The sequence below is a fragment of the Plectropomus leopardus genome, chromosome 18 (genome assembly GCF_008729295.1).
Source record: "Plectropomus leopardus isolate mb chromosome 18, YSFRI_Pleo_2.0, whole genome shotgun sequence".
Taxonomy (NCBI): Eukaryota; Metazoa; Chordata; class Actinopteri; order Perciformes; family Serranidae; genus Plectropomus; species Plectropomus leopardus.
Window position 1 is genome coordinate 20,211,199 of NC_056480.1, and position 19,103 is coordinate 20,230,301.

A 19,103-nucleotide genomic window follows, 5' to 3' on the forward strand; every position below is an offset into this window, starting at 1 on the left:
TTTTTTAAGGCGAATTGCCAAATGGTATAAAAAAAATCATTAGAGCTCCACTTCTGGAAGCCACATCAAAACTGGTGTCATTGTGTCTGTATTTAAGTGTCATTACGTGTCGTTAAAGGATGTGGTATTGCTACTTTTACAGGCCCACATAATTAAAAGATCAAAGTACATCTTCCACCACTGCTTCCTAATTGATTCTCGAAACTGGATATGTGGTTAGATATGAATGCCCTTTTCATTGAAGTAACTTGATCTAAATAATTAAAGTACCACATCATGGCCCATGGCATTGTAGTAGTTTGTTCTGCTTCTGTGGTAACACAGTGGCTGACAGCAGAAACCATACATAATTGATAATTGATCCAAAACAAACATAATTTGTAGTGAACCCCAGCGTAAATCTCGCGATGACATCCGGAGCCCTCTGATTGGATGAGAACGCATAACCGTCGGTCACGTGGGCTGAGGTTACTTGGCATTCTGGGACACAAACAGTGGTTGGTATGAATAGCTTTAACAGCGTCAACAGCAGCAGTTTCCACTGAGGAGGGAAGGCGACGAGAGAAACAACAACCGCCAGCCTGCACAGAAAGAGCAAACTGGTTTTTCATATCCGGCTCCTACGTCTCGTTTGTCGCTCTGTTGTGCCGCAGAAGCGTACGAGGAGGCCAGCCACGGCGGTTAGTCTCTGAAATGCAACGGTGGAGTTTATTCACGCAACGAGCTAGTTAGCTAACGACAGGAGTAAGTTAGCCCTGCAGTGATTTATGCTAGTACGTTAACGTTAGCGGGATGGAAATGTTAGTGGAGTCTTAAAAGTTGATGTTCTTGCACCACTTCGGCTCGGGTTATCTCAGTCTAAAGAAGAGCTGGGTTGTTTTGTCTCTGTCCTCACAGCTCTCCTGCCCTGACGACTGCTCCCTCCGTCCATTGACTCTTCACTGTCCTGAGTTCGGGGGTGACAACTCTGGATATGGCGAGTGTTACAGACAGAGACTACAAAACTGGCACTTTTAAGTCATTAGCCTGGCACGTGGACCAGCTAGTGTATCCAAGATAAACATTGTGATATTGGACAATTAATGTAATGGCCAAGGAGAGTGACGGATTGCACCTGTATGTCTCACTACGCTCTCAAAGTTGTATAGCAATGGGGTACCACTGCTAAAGCCATCTTCCTAAAAGTAAATAGACACTTGCCTCTGTTGAAGCTCAACAAATTGATATTGCTAGACATGGACTTGCGCTGGATGTAAAGACTGTCCGGAAACCTCAAACATCAGCTGTCTCCTGGTCGGACAGATCATCTGAACCTTGCTGCTGGTCCCCAGAGGTTATTTGAGGGCCAACATGTCAATGTCAGGGTCCACGACTGTGCAGCTGTTTACCAAGCTTCTCAAGCATGCAGTTGGCAAGGCACAGATTCAGCTGAACCGCTGGCTGCAGAGGACTGCCACAGAGGAGTGTGACAAAATTGACATCCTGATATGCAGCGCCTTTGACGAGACGGGGGCCGTCATAGGAAAGTCAGATGGAGACCCTGAGGTTATCAGTGACACAGGGGGGACGACCTTCAGCAACAGTGGAGAGTTCAGACACCCGTGCTGTATCACCACCTTTTGCTTCAAGAGCGCCCTGCTTGCATGCATCCTGACTGCTGTGTGCTTCTCCTCGGTTGCCCTGGTTCGCCAGTACCTCAAGGACCTCCTGCTCTGGGTGGAGAGCTTGGACAGCCTAGTCGGAGCCTTGCTGTTTATAGTGGGTTTGATTATTGTATCATTCCCGTGTGGATGGGGATATATTGTACTTAATGTGGCAGCTGGCTACCTCTATGGCTTTGTGCTGGGCATGGGACTAGTTATGGTGGGAGTTTTAATAGGGACCTTTGTGGCACACCTGGTGTGCAAACGACTATTGACTGACTGGGTGCTGAACAAGGTTGGGAACAGTGAACAGCTCAGTGCTGTCATACGAGTGGTGGAGGGAGGAAGTGGACTCAAAGTTGTGGCCTTAGCGAGACTCACCCCCATACCATTTGGGCTCCAAAATGCAGTTTTCTCGGTGAGTATGAAAACGACATTACCAGCTTTTCCCTTTCGCTTTAGGGTCAACTGTAAACTCATATCATGGGTGTAAGCCAGGCATGTCCAAAGTCCAGCCAAACTTGGCCCTCGGAGTGATTTTGAACTGATTTTGAAAGTATGGGTGTAAGACAATATCGATAAACTTGAGTATTGCAGTTTTATGGCTTGTAATACAGTGTGTTTGAGAATATAGTATTGATTTTTTTAATTAATAGTTTACATGTGTTGTGTTTAAACTCCCAACTACTAGACAGCAGTGCTGTAATCTGTCTACAACTGTATGACTCTGCCATTCTAACCCAACAACATAGCGTGTTACAGGGGCTACGAAAAATACAGATCCTACTCCTCTGATTGCATTTAAAAACTTAACTTCTTCCTCTCAGATTTTATGCATATGGTGGTATGGTCTTAATGAGTTTTCCGTAAAATTAGATTTAAAAAAATATCACACTAAGTTGCCTTGTTTACAGTAATGCACTTTATCTTGATATATTGAATTGTGGCCTGTTGTATTGTGGAACCCTTGGCCGCTGCAGAAAGGACTTTTGAACATGGGTTGCCTGCTCTATCTGGTGAGCTACTGGGCGCCCTGAATGGGATTTTTTTTTTTTTAAATCCACATGATGCGAGAAGCAGCTGGTCCCCAGGTATTTTCACATTATTTTATCCGGCCACCATTCTAAAAAATTTGGACACCCCTGGTGTGAGCATAAAGGTCACAGCAATGAACCAGCCAGGGGGAGTGCTCATTAACCTACTAGAGGACAGTTCAACAAATAACAAACAGTCATGAGAATTAAGCCTGTGACCTTTTTGGGTTTAGAGAGAAACTATTTTCTTATTGTTATGCTACTCTATTACACGGGGAAAATCATACTAGCAAGACACCAGTCTCAAGAAAGACACAGGGAGCATCATCAAGTATTTGTTTTACTTGTGTTTTTGGTCGTGAATTATTTCAGACATTAAACATAGTAGTTGACTTGTCACTATACTATTAAAGGCAGACCACAGTCTCCTAGCAGGAATGAAAATATAAGGTCAGTCCCCAGAGAAAGGAAACTCATTCCTCTTGTAGATAGAGGAGTCGCTGCTATAATTTCTATTGTTGCCTAAGGACATCAATTATTTTATCAGTTTGAACTTTCAGTATCACATTTTTAAGTCCTAGTTTGAGTCTTTATAATTTGAGTATTTTTTTCTGAATTCAATAATGATCTGATGATGGTAAGGTAATGTAGAATAAATCATAGACATGCTCTTTTTTTTTCTCCGTAATGTAAATCCGAAGTCATTTGTCAAGGCAACAAACACCATGTGACCTACATCATGAAGCTAAGCAGTATCACGATATTGCTTTCAGCTGCACTCTTACACTTAACCCGAGGCCCTTGACCTTCATACAAGGCTTGAATAATTTATACGCTGATTACCCTTCTGAGTCAACTCATTGATACCTCCAAATGGTAAAAACCCTGTGGGATGAGTTACTGTGTAGGAAATCAGCTGGGAGGCCATGCGACATGAAAAATGTTATGCCAGTTGTAAATGAATTATCAATTGAGAATACTGACCCAAAGGTGAACTTTTATGATTTTATGTAGCCACTCAAGCTTGGATCTCCAGGGTATTTCAAGCCATGCTGCCTCAAGAAAACTCAAGTGCCTCACGAGTGCCACATTTTTAGATAGAGTCCCTTCACATGACTGTCTTACATTGCCCTGACACCTAAGAAATATTCACAAGGTTTGTTTTACACTAAATATTGAAAGAATAAGGCTGCAAAAGAATACATAGATTAACTGGTTTAAACTTCATTGCACTAGAGTAAGGATGTGGTCGACCAGTCGATTAAATGTTGCTACCCTCACTAGTCGCATTCAAAAATACTAGTTGGTTAAAATTATTATTCATGCAATTGCATTCTTTCAATGCAATTGTAATTATCAGGCACAGTTCCTAAAGATTTATTTTCCTAAAGATTATTGTTTTCAATGAATGTTATTTAACTTTAACCTTATAGATTAAATTGGGCTTAATTTAGACTGTTTTCTGAGCATTTTCTTACTTTAAGATTAGTTGGCTGATCTAACTTTAAACTTCTGTTTAAACATCAGGGAAATCTGTCATTAGGAACATCCTTATACAGGAGTAGCACTTACACCAGAACAGTATCAGCTTTTGCATAACAGGAAACTGTGCTTCAAGTGGTTGCCTCCTTGTATCCTCTGTACATAAGCAAATATCTGCAGTTTGTGCATGCATTATTTATGTACATCTATACGCAAACATTTTGACCTGACAAAGATTTGACTTAGATTAAAGAATGACTAAAATATAACAAGCATAGAAATCTGTCCAAAGATGAACTCTGTTGAAAAGACAAAGTTCAGTTTATTCCTGTCAAACTGGAATTATCCTACTGGAACAACATCTCATTTCAAAAGCAGAATGCACATTTAAAACCATTAACTCAACAGAAAGCAGCTGGATGAAATTGCAAAGTCCTCATCATACCATATTTCATACACTCTCTTTCAGTGAATAGTGACATTTCCTTTCCCCTTAACTTAAGCTGTTTTGAGCATTGCCCTGTGTTTATGGAAAAATATCTGACGAGAAGAGAATCAAAATAGCGTTGAAGGCAGAAACCAACAGTAGCCCAAACATCCAGAAGTGGATGTGAAGAGGGGTGCTTGAGAGGCATTTATAGCTTAAAGCATGAAGGAGTTGATGCACAGGCCTGAGGCAGGAAAAGGAAAAATAAGATGACGTAAGTGAGATTCACAAGCACAGTAATTGCATGTTGCAAAACCAGTAAGTTTTCTGGGGTGACTGATACACTTAGACATTCCTCAGGAGACTGGGTATTTGGCATTTTACAGCACTTTATACACACTCACATCCACCATACAATAAACCCTGTGCAAATCTTTTTTAAATTTTCCTTGTGGCAGAGCTGTATTGACCCATCTCTTACACATTTTGAGGTAATAGTTGGTAGAAAGTTTACGTTAGATTTAATTCAATTGAACACTCTTTGTTATGATTTGTCGACTCACACTATCATGCACAAGGATGCAAAATATTAGAAATTTTGGTCAAAATAATGCAACCCAAAACAGTAATACTCCTACAGCCTAGAAATCTTTTTTTGTTGTATGTTATTATAAAGAGAATAATTTGAAGTACATGTATTTTATGCAGTTCAGCTCAGTATCTTCTAATCAACAATTAGATGATTAGCTGTCAGCTATTAAATTAATTACCAACTAATTTGATTATTAATTAATCTTTTTTTGTTTTTAAAAAAGTCAAAATTTTCTGCTTCTTAAATGTGAATGTTATGTGGTTTCTTTACTCCTCCGTGACTGTTAACTGAATATCTGTGGGTTATGGAGATAACAAGACATTTTAGGATGTCACCTTGGGCTTTGGGAAACACTGATCAATATGTATGCATCTATACAATTACTTATTAATAGCATGATGAAATAGTACTTCATAAGCAAACAGCTTAAAGGCCCTGCTATATATGTTAGAAATGGTATTGATGTAAATTTTCATTTTGCATTAACCGTAGTTAATTATCTGTTTGTCAGTTGGCCTGCAGATTGTTCTCTGAAATAATCATTTTGTCTATAAAATAGTCAGATATTACAGATATGATCTCCTGCAGTTCATGGAGATGTATTGAAATTGCTTATTTTATTTAACAATAAAGAAACCCAAAGATATACATTTTACCATCACATGTGACAGAAAAAAAGGTCAAATCAAAAGCATTTGATTGTAATCAAAATAATTGCAGATTAAAACCAATCCATTTATTGTTGTAGCCCTAGTTGACAGACGCTGTTCTCTGGAGCAAGTTGCTCATCATTTATGACTAAGACAACATATTCATAGAAATGAAAATGGTCACTTGGCAAGAGTGAAGTGAGATAATATCAGGAATCATATGACTATAGGAACAAAATGCACTGCAGGAAGTAAACATTTTTGCTGCAATTGTACATTGACTAACAGGTTGGTATTTGAGAAGTGTCTCAAATTAAAATGCTCAGGCTGTGACCTTAAAATTGAATAGTGAGCACTGGTTTTTGCACAAGTCAGGAGCTGGCTGCTGAAGTGATCTTTAAAGTGGAAGATAATTCATTTCTAAGTTCATTTGAGGGTGGAGGATGAGTGTGGAGGGAGTGCATGTTTCCATTGTAGAGACGCTGGCATGTTGGAGACTTGTTTGTCCAGTTTTTTTTTTTCAGGCAGATGTTGTAAGCAACAAGCTAAACAGTATGACAGTTTGTGGTGGTAAATGAATTGTTTCCATGTTTTGGTCCCACACTGGTCAGCAGTTAACCTGTAAAAAGACTTCTTCAAACAGGACTCACAAATCTAGCAGATGGCTTTCATTTGCCTGACTGGCTTAACTGGCTTCTGTTTGTAGTAGCCTTATACTTCAGGCTCTATAGTTAGGACACAGCTCAGTGTACAAAGGTTGCAGTGTGTCACTTGTGCAAGGATCATGGCTGTAGCCTTAACAGTAGTTACAACATTGAACTAACTGTCGTTCTGCAGAGGTGAAAATGAGGTGTCAAAGTCAAAGGGACAGACTCTGTACACTGTGTTGCCCTGCTGCTGCCTCTGTCACCAGCATTATTGGTGCACCACAGTCAGTTCACCAGGGTCAATTTAATTGGCTGGCTAATTGACAGCCTGGTAAAATATTGTTTTTGAGTTTGCACCGGGTTATTATATACAGAAGAAAGCACATAAACACTTTATGAAAAAAGGATGCCAATTTTCAAGGAGCACAACACAACTGCTACGAAAGTGGGTCATATTTGGTTGTATGCCAGTTTGCATTTGTCATATTTCTCTTGCATAGTTTCAACTTATGACAGCTGTTTGTCTTTGAAAATGCAGCCTCTCTGTGTTTGACTCATTGTCATGACTTTTGAGATTGACATATTTTAGGTGTACACATTTATAGACTTGCAGTGCCAAGAAAAAGAAAGTAAACCCTGTGGGATAATCTTAATTTTTGTAGAATTCATCCATAAAATGTGGTCTGAATTATCACCAGAATCTGAAACTCCCCTCAAGCTCATTGTTCAGCTGTTCTGCAGTGCAGCCCACAACTTCACCACTGTCATGGCCTTGAGCCTTTAACAGCTACAGAGCCAGATATTTCCCTCAAGAGTTGATAGAGACCAAAACCAGAGCTAAAACAAGAGCAGTGTCTTCCCGTGTCAGTGCATTTCAATCCAAATTTAGCTGCAGCTGGTTTGTTCACAGAGGCTCAGGCTGTGTCTGATATCTCTGGATCTCCTTGGTTGCTATGCTGATGGTATTATCTCTTTCTAAGAACATGAACTGCGTCTTGCTGGAAATTCGAATGCCAAAACTGAAGTGAATAACAACAATAATGCTTTTCTAAAAAAAAAACCAAAACAACAAGGTAAAAACCCTTTTTACGCAGAAATAACACCATAGTATTAAAAGTTGCAACATACGAAGTAAACACGCTTAAGGAATCCAATGTTAAATGTCAAGTTTATTTCCTAATATCTATATATTTATTTATTATTTTTTTAAAAAAGAATGAAATGCAAGGGGATACAATAGCTATGTTCACATGCACACTAATATTCCACTATTATTCTAAATTTGATACTGGTTATGTAAACAGCTTCTTCCATTTAAAACATGTGGGATATGCTGCTATTGTTCAGGTTTTAGGAGCATTCTTTGGACACCTATACAGTGTATTCTGAATATGCGTCTCCATTGGGGGTTTTTACAGCAGTCTGTGACACGTGGCATCTTGCCTTTTTACTGTCTGCTCTGTGCATTGTCAACCAACTAGCCAGCTGTTTGCAAGGCTGGTGTAGAAATGCATGCAATGCAAAGGAAAAATGCCTACTGTGTAGGCTGTGTTTGCACCATAGAATGAGTCATCAGCCATTGGTGTAAAACTTTAATAATATTTTGATGCAAAGAAGCAAAGTGGCGCAAGCGGTTCCAGCTATCTCTCTTTTCCATCTTCTAATGTGGTAAATGACATATTGGGGCTTGTTAACCCGAGTATGCACACCTGCATGTACACTGGAACATTAGTGGAGTATAGATCTTCATTAACCATGTAAACAGCTTAGAAGGAATATTGTCTTTTTCTAAAAAAAAAAAAAATGGCAAAAACAGGAATATTTTGTGTGTGTAAATGTAGTCAGTGAAGAGTAAATATTCATCTTACCAGGTGGTCATTAACATGACTCCAAATGAATCATGTAGCTCTTTAACAACTAGATGTGCAAATAAACAACTGTTTGCAAACAACTGAAGGGTAATTATATGTATATGTTGTGTTAGCAACTAGTTTCTGATGCCCCAAGCAGCAAAAAAAATGTTACAGGCTTAATAAGTAAGGCTGCAGCAGTAAACCAGTTTCAAGGTAAACCATGGCAGAAAAATAGATGTTTGGTAGTAGTAAAGCATTTGTTCAACCACAAAACCCTTCTTTTTTCATTACTATAAGGGTCATTGTGACTGATAACGATATTAGTAATTGTCTACTGTATATCGTGACACTGCTAAACCGTGATATTTTCTGTTACTGTTATTGTACTGTAAAAATCGTGTACAGTTGCAACCCTATCCCCCGAGCCATTATTCAAGGTCAGTAGAACTGGAGAAATAAGGCTGTCAGCTCCTCGAGCACAAACCTCAGCCTGGACATGTGAAGGTCAGAGTGGAGCCTTCACGAAGGGAGTTAAGAAAGTCGTGCCAGAAGCAGGCTAATAAGCTGAATCGCCAGTTCCCCTGCCCCTTCTGCTACATTTTCATTTTGTGGCCTGGAGGGGCTTTCAAACCCAGCCCAGTCTCTCAACTGTACACCTTGTAATTCATCTTACCCTGTGGTTCATTATTGAACCTAGCTGATATTGTATCTTTATTCTCTTATTGTCCACAATAAAAGGTGAAACTATCCGTGGGTGGGGTACTTCTGGAGTTATGTGTTGTCTGCGCTGCCCTTGGTAAGCACTTTCTGTGGATGAGGCTACATTTCACCGTGGCCTCTGCTTCTTTCTGCTGAAGTGGATGGTGCTACATTATAGCTGGTAACCTAAAACGACACAAAGACTGCAGTAGTTAGCAAAACAATGGGACAGCTCAGGAAAAATGTTTGCGAATCCTTTGTGGATGAAATAGACACATTTAGGTCCCCGTGTGTATCTTATTACATTTTGTCACTGCTCGCTGGCCTGGCTCTGTCCCTTCGCTGTCATAATGAGCTGATGAAGCAATTGGTGAATTCCTCCTGTGATTTATAAGGACCCTAACTACAGGCATGTTTGTGCAAGCCTTTAATTACGCCCTGCTCTTCACCCTTCGCTACAAAGGGTAAACCTTGTGCGTGTCCAGATAAAAAGGGAAACAGCATCACCGTAGCAATCCTGAAATTCAGTATGCAGTCGAGAAGCCCCACTCACTGTTTTGTTTACGAGCACAAACTCAGACCTGCATTGCTGCTGCTCGGAATAAATCAGGTCAAGGCTAGGATGGGGTGTTTTTTCACTTGAATTTGCAGATTATCTTGATACACAGGCTTGCAGAAGCGAGTAGGAGGTTCAGTGGGAATTCTCTGTGCGGTTATAAAAATAACGACTAGCCCTTCCCTGGTCGTATATAAGGCAGCTGCATACGCTAGATGCCTGGGTGGGAAGAGACTTCAGAGGACATGTGCTTCACAACTCGGGGATGATGGCTGAGAGAAAGAGAGTGCATTCCTTTTCTTCTTCTGCAGCTCTCACTGGCTCACATGTCATGTCTCAGAGATCAGCTGAAGGCGTTTTGATTGTGTTGACACGTGGTGTGGATACATCAGTGCTTGTTTTTCAAGGAGAAAGGCCTCTTACGTGAATGTGTGTATTTTTTTTTTTTTTTTTTTAAAAAAAGCTCAACTAAACACACTGAGGATAAACAAGTTGATAGCATTAGCTTGATTAACCAGGTTTTTGATAATGTCAGTGTCCTGTGAAGTGTAACCCTTATTGGTGAAGTGTGATAGCAGAGGAGGGTTTAGGATTTATCAGTGCGAGGAGACACTTAGGCTGGATTGAGCATAAATGTTTTCTAGCCCTGATAGCATTTTGGTCGAGGCAGCAACACACCACAGCCCCGCACACAACGCTATCAGCCACAGCGTAGTCACAGAGCACACAGTGCCAAGGTCACATCCTCACACACGGGCTTATGTCATCACTTAATCAAGGGATCAAGGGTGACAGCAACGCAGACACATGTTTATATTTAGGTGGTTGTACTGAGATATGAAATGAGACACTAAGCTGGGTGGTATGTTGTAATTCAAGGTAACTACAAATAATGGTACTCAGATTGTTGTTGTTTTTTTGTCTGTTAGTTTTTTGTGTGTGTGGCTGAAAATGAATACATTCGTAGCAACTTGTCCTCAAAAATAACATTGTAGCTGTGATCTTTTTGTGTATTTTTTTACATCACAAAAGAAACAAATTTAATGTAGGTTGCACATAAGCATCACTTCAAGACAAAAGACTTTTGGTTATTGGGTGTATTTTACAGGCCAATAAATATGACATAACTGCATTAAAACCAGTGGCTCTGCATGGGATGATAACATGCTGCATTGCAGTGATTTATTAATTTTACAAATGTATTTCTGAGATCAAGTACAGCTGATTTACTCAGTACTTTATGATATATACATATATTTATAAATATGACTTTTGTCAGAAACCCACCCTTCTTATCTTTTCTGTTTGTATACATATTGATCATTAAATCTTTCAGCAAATGGGAAACACCTTTAGTACAAAAAGATTTTGTGTTGATGAGCAGTTTGGTAAAAAATGGCAACAATATGAACCAAATATTGTTCAGATAGCAGGCTCCATTTTCGAACTGCTTCCCGTTTTATTAAACATCAAATATCTTTTAACTTTTAAACTTTAATCTCTTCTCAGCAATTTGTCTTCTACAAAACAGCTAGGTAGTCATTAAGCTTGAGTTTTAGCTCTCTGAATATTAAGGTCTTAACTGTTATTTAAATCTTGTGTTATTTCACATTGTTGAAAGATGTACCTAAATAGAGTCAACAAGGGATGAGCAAGGGTTTGGATTCTGAAAGCTAATTCATCATTTCATTCAGCTAAAGCAATGAAGCAGGAAACGCTACTGAATGTCAGCCCTGGTCTTAACCTCTTTCACTCCAACCCTGCAACCCTCCATGTGTTTTTGTCTTTTTTGGAAGTACAGGGGATCTTTGGGGGGAATGGCAGGTCAACAGTATACATCACCTAGAAATGGTTTACATGATCTGAAAACGGGTAACCTGATTATTAATTTAAGATACAGCATAGCACTGTGTGTCAATTTTTTCTTGTCATCATATGTAATAAATACTGTGTTTTTTAGGTGCCTATAGAAACTTTTAAAGTTAAGAGTGTAGGACATTACGATGAAAGTATATGTTGGCCATCCCCATGCTCAGTTATGTCACATAAGTTGTTGCAGCAATTTTTTTGGTTGATACCATATGTTACGCGGTTTTGTCCACTTGAAAATTGATAGATTGTCAAAAATATCTCTAAAATACCACATGAAGACACATTGAGGAAAACCACAGAAAATTGCATGGTGTGATATGGTATCAAAAACTACTGTTAGAATTCCCCTTGTTGGCAATTGGATGGTAAGCACTTCTGTTCTGGAAATAGCAGACAAACCCCCTTATTGTCAACATACCTATGAAAGCAAGGTCTTTATCTTTGTGTTTGTAAAGTGTGATATGATTATCCTAGAGGTCACAATAGCTAATTTATACAGTGATGTCCTTTTAAAGAATTGTCTCACTACAAGGGAAATGGCTATTGTGGGGGCTAACATCATCACACATGAAAACAGTTGATCTCATTAACTCCAAAAAATCTCAACTTTCCAGTCAAACCGAATTTATGCACTTCCAAGACTGTTTAAAGAACATAGTATGCAGAAATATTCAAATTTAGTAAGAAAAAATAACCCATTTGTAATATAATATTTACTTAATCTGCATGCGTTTTCCCAAAAAACTGCATAGGACTTGCACAGAGTGGGCATGTCTGTAAAGGGGAGACTTATGGGTACCAATAGGACCCTTTTTTTAGATATCCTGAGTTTAGAGTTCAAGGGACCCCTTTGAAAATGGCAATGGCAATTTTTCCCTGCCCAAAATTTAGCCTAACTTTGGAGCATTATATAACCCTTTCCCACATTCGATACCATATTCTAGCTCTAGCTCTGGCTAGAGGTGAAATATGAGAGCATCATAGCGGCATGTCAACTGAAATATATTTTTCTCATGTTAATGTAGAACTATATTATACTTTTTCCAGTGTGCTTAAATCCTTTTGTTTGGTTTTCCAAAGTTTGTAAGATGTGTCTCCATTTTAAGATCACAGACGTGTCCTTGCCAAACTACCTGGTGGCCTCCTCTGTGGGTCTGTTGCCCACTCAGCTTCTCAACTCCTACCTGGGCACCACGCTTCGCACCATGGAGGACGTCATCGCTGAGCAGAGCGTCAGCGGCTACTTTGTGTTCAGCCTCCAGGTGAGCTGGTGGGGAGAATACATTAAGTGTGAAAATACTAAATTCTTAACGTTTTCAAATAACCCTGAATTACACATTTTGTCTTAGCCTGACCCTGAAATGTTTTGATCACTGCGTTTATTTCTCTCCTACATTCAAACGTACATGTTGTCTACAAAGCCTGTCAAACCTCATTCTGATGCACAAGCGTCATCGTGTTTAGTTACACAAATGTCTAGAATTTGAATGCTAAGTCTTATGTAGATATACAAAACATCCCCATGCCTCTGCTCAGTTTGCTCAAAAAACTGAGCAGAAGCAGCATTTAATCCTCACAACTGCTAAAGCATCATGGGGTGTTTCTCAGTGCAACATTTGACAGGTTCACAGGGGTCAAGGGTCACTTTCAGATTAAGTAGGTATCAGCGTCTTATTCAGAACTGAAAGCTGTTGCTCTACACTGACAACTGGCCTTAATCACACAGAGGCCTTTTTTCACACTAGTGGTGGGAAACTCCATCTGGACAAGCTGATAAAGACCAGTTATGTCTTACTGTTTACCAACCAGGGGACACATCTTTGTTCAGTGACAAATACATCAAAAGAAATACATCAAAAACAAGCTAACTAGCTTCAGGCCTGTAGCCCCATGAGAGTGGTATTGATCTTCTAACTCTTGGCAAGACTAAGTGTATTTCCAAAAATGTCAAACTATGCTTTAAATTAAAATGAACTGAGCTGATGCAGTATTTTTGTACATATTTTATTTTTAGGAATAAGTGAGCATTAGAGCAGAGATCAGTGGTGGTGGACCATAATTTGAAAAATCTGCATTGGTATTGGGAGATAAAAAGTAGGATCAGTGTATTCTCATCTACCAACATCTGTCCCAGATGCCTAGTTAGTATATATAGTGCATATGACTCTGATTCCAACAAAGTTGGGACATTGTTTAAAATTAAAATAAAAACAGAATGCAGTGATTTGTAAATTATTTTCAGGACAAGGTGATGAAAATAAGCATTTAACATATTGTTTTGTATATAATATGTTAAATGTTTGTATAATAATACAGTATTTTTCCAGTGCAGCTATTCACATAAAATTTAGATCAGACATTTGTGTAAAATTACAGTAACAAACAAATTGTAACATTTCAGTTCATAAAATTGTATGCATTTAAGTGGAATAATGCAAGAAAAAAGTATCACACATGCTATTCAAAATGTATTTAATACTCTGAGAACCCTTCATTGGCAATGTCAGCCTCAAGACACTTCCTGTATGAAAAACAACAACGTCTCACAGTGGTGAGGTTGGGTTTTGGTCTGTTCTTTCTCAAAGACACTCTCTAAAGATTTTTGGGGCTCTCGTGTGAATCTTGAGAAAGAATTTTTTGACTCTCAAAACTTCAACAGTTAGCATCCTCAGTTCCCAAACGCATACTGAGCGTTGTTAAATGTCACACAGTGGTAAAAATACCCACGTACAAACTTTTTTTGGAACGTGTTGCCTGCATCAAATTCAGAATGAGTGTATATTTCCAAAAAACAGTAAATTGAAAAGAATTTGCAAATCTTTATATTTTGTGTATATTTACACTTTACACAGAATCCCAACATTTTTTGGAATCAGGGTTGTAGCACACTAGTATTATGAATGTATATCGGCAGTTATTTTCCTCAGATTTTGGGTTAATTTTACATCTGTGAGAGGTGTAATGTTTTGCTGGAGACTGCAGATTTTTGAGATGAGTTTGTTGTTGTCATACACTGCAATAGATTGTGTGCAAGTACAGTTTATCAAATGTGTTTAGTCTCGCTTCCTCGTACATTTATGAGGAGAGCAAAATATTAGACACAACACAGACAGAGGTCACCACAACAAAAATTAAGGACTTTTATGGAAATGGCCATAAAAGTGGACAAACAAGAAACAGCTGCTGTGTGCAGCCACGATATGTCTAAGACAGCATTGTGACTCCCTCCTGTGTCCTCTGCAGATCGTCATCAGCATCGGCCTGATGTTCTACGTCGTGCACCGGGCGCAGGTAGAGCTAAACGCAGCCATCGCCGCCTGCCAGATGGAACTGAAGTCGTCGCACATGAACGGCTCCTCCACGAATCACAGCGGCTTCACCTACTGCAGCAAGAGGGCGACAGCCGGTGGCGGAAACTGCATTAACGTGGTGTGATCATGAAATAACACACAAGGCAGCAGCTGGTATGACTTGCTCAATGAATCACAAGACTGCAGAGCTCAAGGGAACCCGCTGAGTTTAGACAGAGTCTGAAACATGTCGGCGGTGGCGTTTTTTGTTTTTTTTTAACATCATATTCTGACAACCCTTGGGAGAAAAGTCTTAAAGCGTATGTCTTTAGTCAGTACAGTGTTTTACAAGTTTGGGACCATGCGCCTTTTCAAGGAAATGGTGATGGGAATAGATTTGCGGTATATTATTGAAAGGTTTTTTATTATTTTGATTGAGGTACTTCTTAACACATTCTTAACTTAATTTACTCTGTTACAGGAGATGTCAATGAAATGATGTGTAGAGATATCAGAGTTGGCTGAGTGAGTCATTAAAAACAATAGCTAGGCATTAACTGCCTGTTAACACTATGAATGTGCAATCTGGAGCTTTCTAGAGAACCAAGGAATTGTTTTTCCGTTTCAGTGTCAAAAGAATGCCGACCTATGCACCTTTCTTTCATACTACATCTGTTTTTTGTTTTTAGAGATTTATGTCTACATCCAGTGCTAATTCACAGTACAAATAATAAGGGCCTTATTAATATTTTTTGAGAGATTTGGCTTCAGCAGTTCATTTTTTAAGTGTCTTATTTTTGGACTATGAAGAGAGGTGGGAGGGGTGGGGGGGCTCTCAGTGAGCATTACTGTGTGATTTCTGCTGGCTTACGACCACATCAGCTGAATTGGCCTTGTCTGCCCGGAGATCTTTTTGGCGCTTCTGCAGTTTTGATAAGAGCAGCTGGAGAGGAGAGCAGATTTCACAGCAGGAAACTCAGGAATGTTTCTGCCAGGAAAAGTTTGAAGCGCAGCGTGATTAGCTCCTTAGTAGCACAGCTACTTGTTCTGCTGCGGAAGGATTCCCACACTGAGCTGAAACTGAGATGTCAAGCTTTCCTGTAAATGTTTCTAATTCATTTGTAATTGAAATGTTTTCATTTTGAGGTTATCCATTAGGATTATTGCATAGTTTTTTCTTTAGGTGATAGTTTTGACAGTTCTGTGCAATAGATCAAAGAACGGAGGCAAAATGGCATGAATGTCGTATTTCAGTGCTGAAACCAAACTAATCAGAAATACTCTCGTGCATCGAAATAACACAACATAGGTCTGTGTTTATTTAAGGTTTTACTTGCTTTACATTATAGAGAATGAGTAAAAAAGATGAGATAAAGAGGCTGATATTTTTTACGTGCCATAATTTGATAAAGCTTATCAGATGCCATGACACTGGCCCCACCTGAGCGGAGGCTACATGTGACTTATGACTGATTATTTTATTACCTAATGTTGCTAAGTGATTATAGAAATGATCTGTGAACATTTTTTTTGTGTGTTTTAGCTCTTAATAATCCAACAAAGCTCTCATGCTGTAGGTTCTCTTGCACAGTCCACTACAAACAGACAAACAGTATTTTCATACAGATTAAACTTGGAAGGGGTTTGGTTGGTCCGAAGTTGAAACCGACGTGTCTCAGAAGCCGACAATCAAACACAACATGGACACTTAAGTGATGAATGTGATAATACTTTTTATTTTTACATGAATTATTGTGATGCTGCTCCTCAGACAAAGTCTGATTGAGGAATAATAAGGGCTCCTATATGAAATATCCATCTTTATGTCCCTGTGTTTGTAATACTGGCACCACCTTTTGTTTTTCATTTTAATTTTTTGTACAAATGTTTTTTCTTTCTTTCTCCAAAGCCAGATTTAATGTTAGCCCTACACATTCCATGCTGTCAGTCCTCTTAAAAGAGTTTATCCATGCTAAATGTTGGTTGAAAGGGCCCCTTCCTGTATGAATTTAGCAATAATCTCTGAAAGTCAGAAGCAAAAAATGAATATATGATAGAAGTCCTACTAATAAGATCCGTTGCCAAGTGTTGGTAATAGCTGTTTACTTCCCATGTTAAAAGATCTGCTGGTAAACTTTTTTTTTCCTCAAGAGTGAACAAAAACTGCAGTTGTTAGTCAATCCATGTTCCACTGTAAGGTTGAGTATTAATGTTCCCAGGTTTGCGTTTCAGTGTTCAACCTGCCTGTTACCTCCCGCTGCCTCTGATGGACATTTCTGCTCTGCCAATGATGTGAAAGAGACACACAAACATCTGTGATCAGAGCAGCTTGTTCAGATTTCTAGCACTTTCTTTGGAGAGTCCCTAATGGTACATGTCTACAGCATAGACTGTATATAAAGATGGACGATGCGCCTCCACTGTGCAAAAATGAAGCCAAAACATCCACTGCCTTTCTGCTCTGGCGACCTAATTTGGAGCCAGAGTCTATGCAGTAATGTTCTCCATGGTGTTGTGCAGCACCATTGAACACGAGCACCTAAACACAGCTGTCAATCATTACATTGTGGTGATAAGAGCTAATGACAGAAACCATCTTTGGGAAAATAAATGTTGACATGTATTTGGAGTTTTTATTTTGGCCCATGTCTCCTTTGCTAACACATAGTGACCTATACTTCAGCCAGCCACCAGGGTGTGATGTTTTGGCTTCACGTTTTGGGAGATGTCATGTCATCTATCTTTATATACTGTCTACGGTCCACAGGGCGTTTTATTTTTTATATTTTTAAATGAGATGTTGTACCGCTTTCTAGCAGTGGAAGCTTGCTGGGCGTGCCACTATGTCCATGTGCTATCTGCTCTATTTTTCAACCCAGACCAACATGACAGCTGGTTTGGGAACTTTCTTATATATAACCTATTTTTGAAAATATTTGAGGCAAGGAAAAAAAAGCAGTTTCCAAATTTGTCTCCATTTAAGATCGACATGCTTACGAGACAATAAAAAGGAAGTGTGGAAATGGCAGATCCTGTGGACACATACCATTAACCACCAATCACTTGTTGCTGATGAATGAAAAGCCTGTCACTTCCTGTCATGTGAAATTCGGAATCCAACCCGACACATTTTCCAGTTACTTACTTCAGACTGAAAGTTTACGTACAGAGAGATTATACATTCTGTGGTTGCTAGCGAGATATTTACAATCTACTCACTAACTCTCATTTTCCCATTTTTTTTTTTAAAGCACAGAAATGAGTTTGTCTCTAACTACACCGGGCTTTCACATGATAGCAGTGACATTTTTGGGGGGAAATTCCCCTACCCTCCAAACAAAGTGTGATCCTATAAAGCTGTTCTGCTCAGAAATGGAAAAGAAGTGGACGTTATTCTTGTTTAATGCAAAAATCAAACACATGAAACTTGATCGGCCACTCTTCATACTATTTTAGTCTCTCAACTGGAATTTTAAAAAACTTGAGATTGTGGGGAAATTACCAGTTTTACAGTAAAAGCTTTGGTTCTTCCTAGGTGGGCTCTACTTAACTTAGATATAGTTATGCAACAACTGATTCCTAAGGGAAGTATATTTCATAGACATCCACACAAGACCTGAATCTGGAATAAAACTGTACACCTGGACTGTTAAAGAGGAGTAGAGTGTGATGTTATTAACGTAAAGGGTCACATTAAGGGTCTCGTTTGGTGCTATGAAATGCAATACTTCCCATCTGTATCAAGTGCATTACACATATACTGTATTTTGTAATACAGAGAATTTTACAGTGTATAAATATTGATATTTATCGCTGTACGATGCTTGTTCAGTGTTATTTATGAGAGAGAAAATAAAACCTGTCAGAGTTTGATACAAAATTTTTGTTCTGTTTTGTTTTACTTAAACTCTTTAAAGTACATGTATTTTAAAACACTCAGATTAACAATCTATTTCTATTTTTAATCCTAGTAAAAGTAATAATTATTTAAAATATATGCAACCCCCCAAGTGACAAACTTACACAACGCAGGTAGTGTAAAAAAGCCACATTTATCCAGTCGAATGCTCAGTAGTTCACAGACAGCCCTTAAACTCAGGGAACCCTAGTCTTTGCAGTGTGTCCCGCACCATTGGCACTAGTTGGTGTATGTTGGCTTTTTTTCAGGGTGATTCAGCATGTTGAATCTTCAATGTTGCATGCAGATATGAGGAAAGCAAACGGCTGAAACAACGGTTCAAGTCAAGAGGACATGATATTGAAACAAATTGGTTATATGATATTTTTTTTAGCAGAGCTCTTAGCAGAAATAGTTCTTTATTATGTGTTTTATTGTTCACTAGTGCACATAAATATCC

At 39.0% G+C, this 19,103-nt stretch overlaps 1 protein-coding gene across 1 annotated transcript; it reads left to right on the forward strand.

Annotated features, from left to right (window-relative positions):
- Window positions 1-512: 512 nt before the first annotated feature.
- Window positions 513-18,618, forward strand: tmem64 (transmembrane protein 64). The gene is made up of 4 exons (XM_042506916.1): window positions 513-680; window positions 898-2,061; window positions 12,562-12,717; window positions 14,699-18,618. Exons 2-4 carry the CDS (start codon window positions 1,351-1,353, stop codon window positions 14,888-14,890), a joined length of 1,059 nt encoding a protein of 352 aa, XP_042362850.1. The 5' UTR covers window positions 513-680; window positions 898-1,350; the 3' UTR covers window positions 14,891-18,618.
- Window positions 18,619-19,103: the final 485 nt, after the last annotated feature.

What these genes read in the sequence shown, in the direction of transcription:
- tmem64 (XM_042506916.1), top strand. Translation starts at nt 1,351, where the DNA reads ATGTCAATGTCAGGGTCCACGACTGTGCAGCTGTTTACCAAGCTTCTC. An exon ending in TCCAAAATGCAGTTTTCTCG is followed by an intron (nt 2,062 to 12,561) that starts GTGAGTATGAAA and finishes CTCCATTTTAAG; the next exon opens with ATCACAGACGTGTCCTTGCC. An exon ending in ACTTTGTGTTCAGCCTCCAG is followed by an intron (nt 12,718 to 14,698) that starts GTGAGCTGGTGG and finishes TGTCCTCTGCAG; the next exon opens with ATCGTCATCAGCATCGGCCT.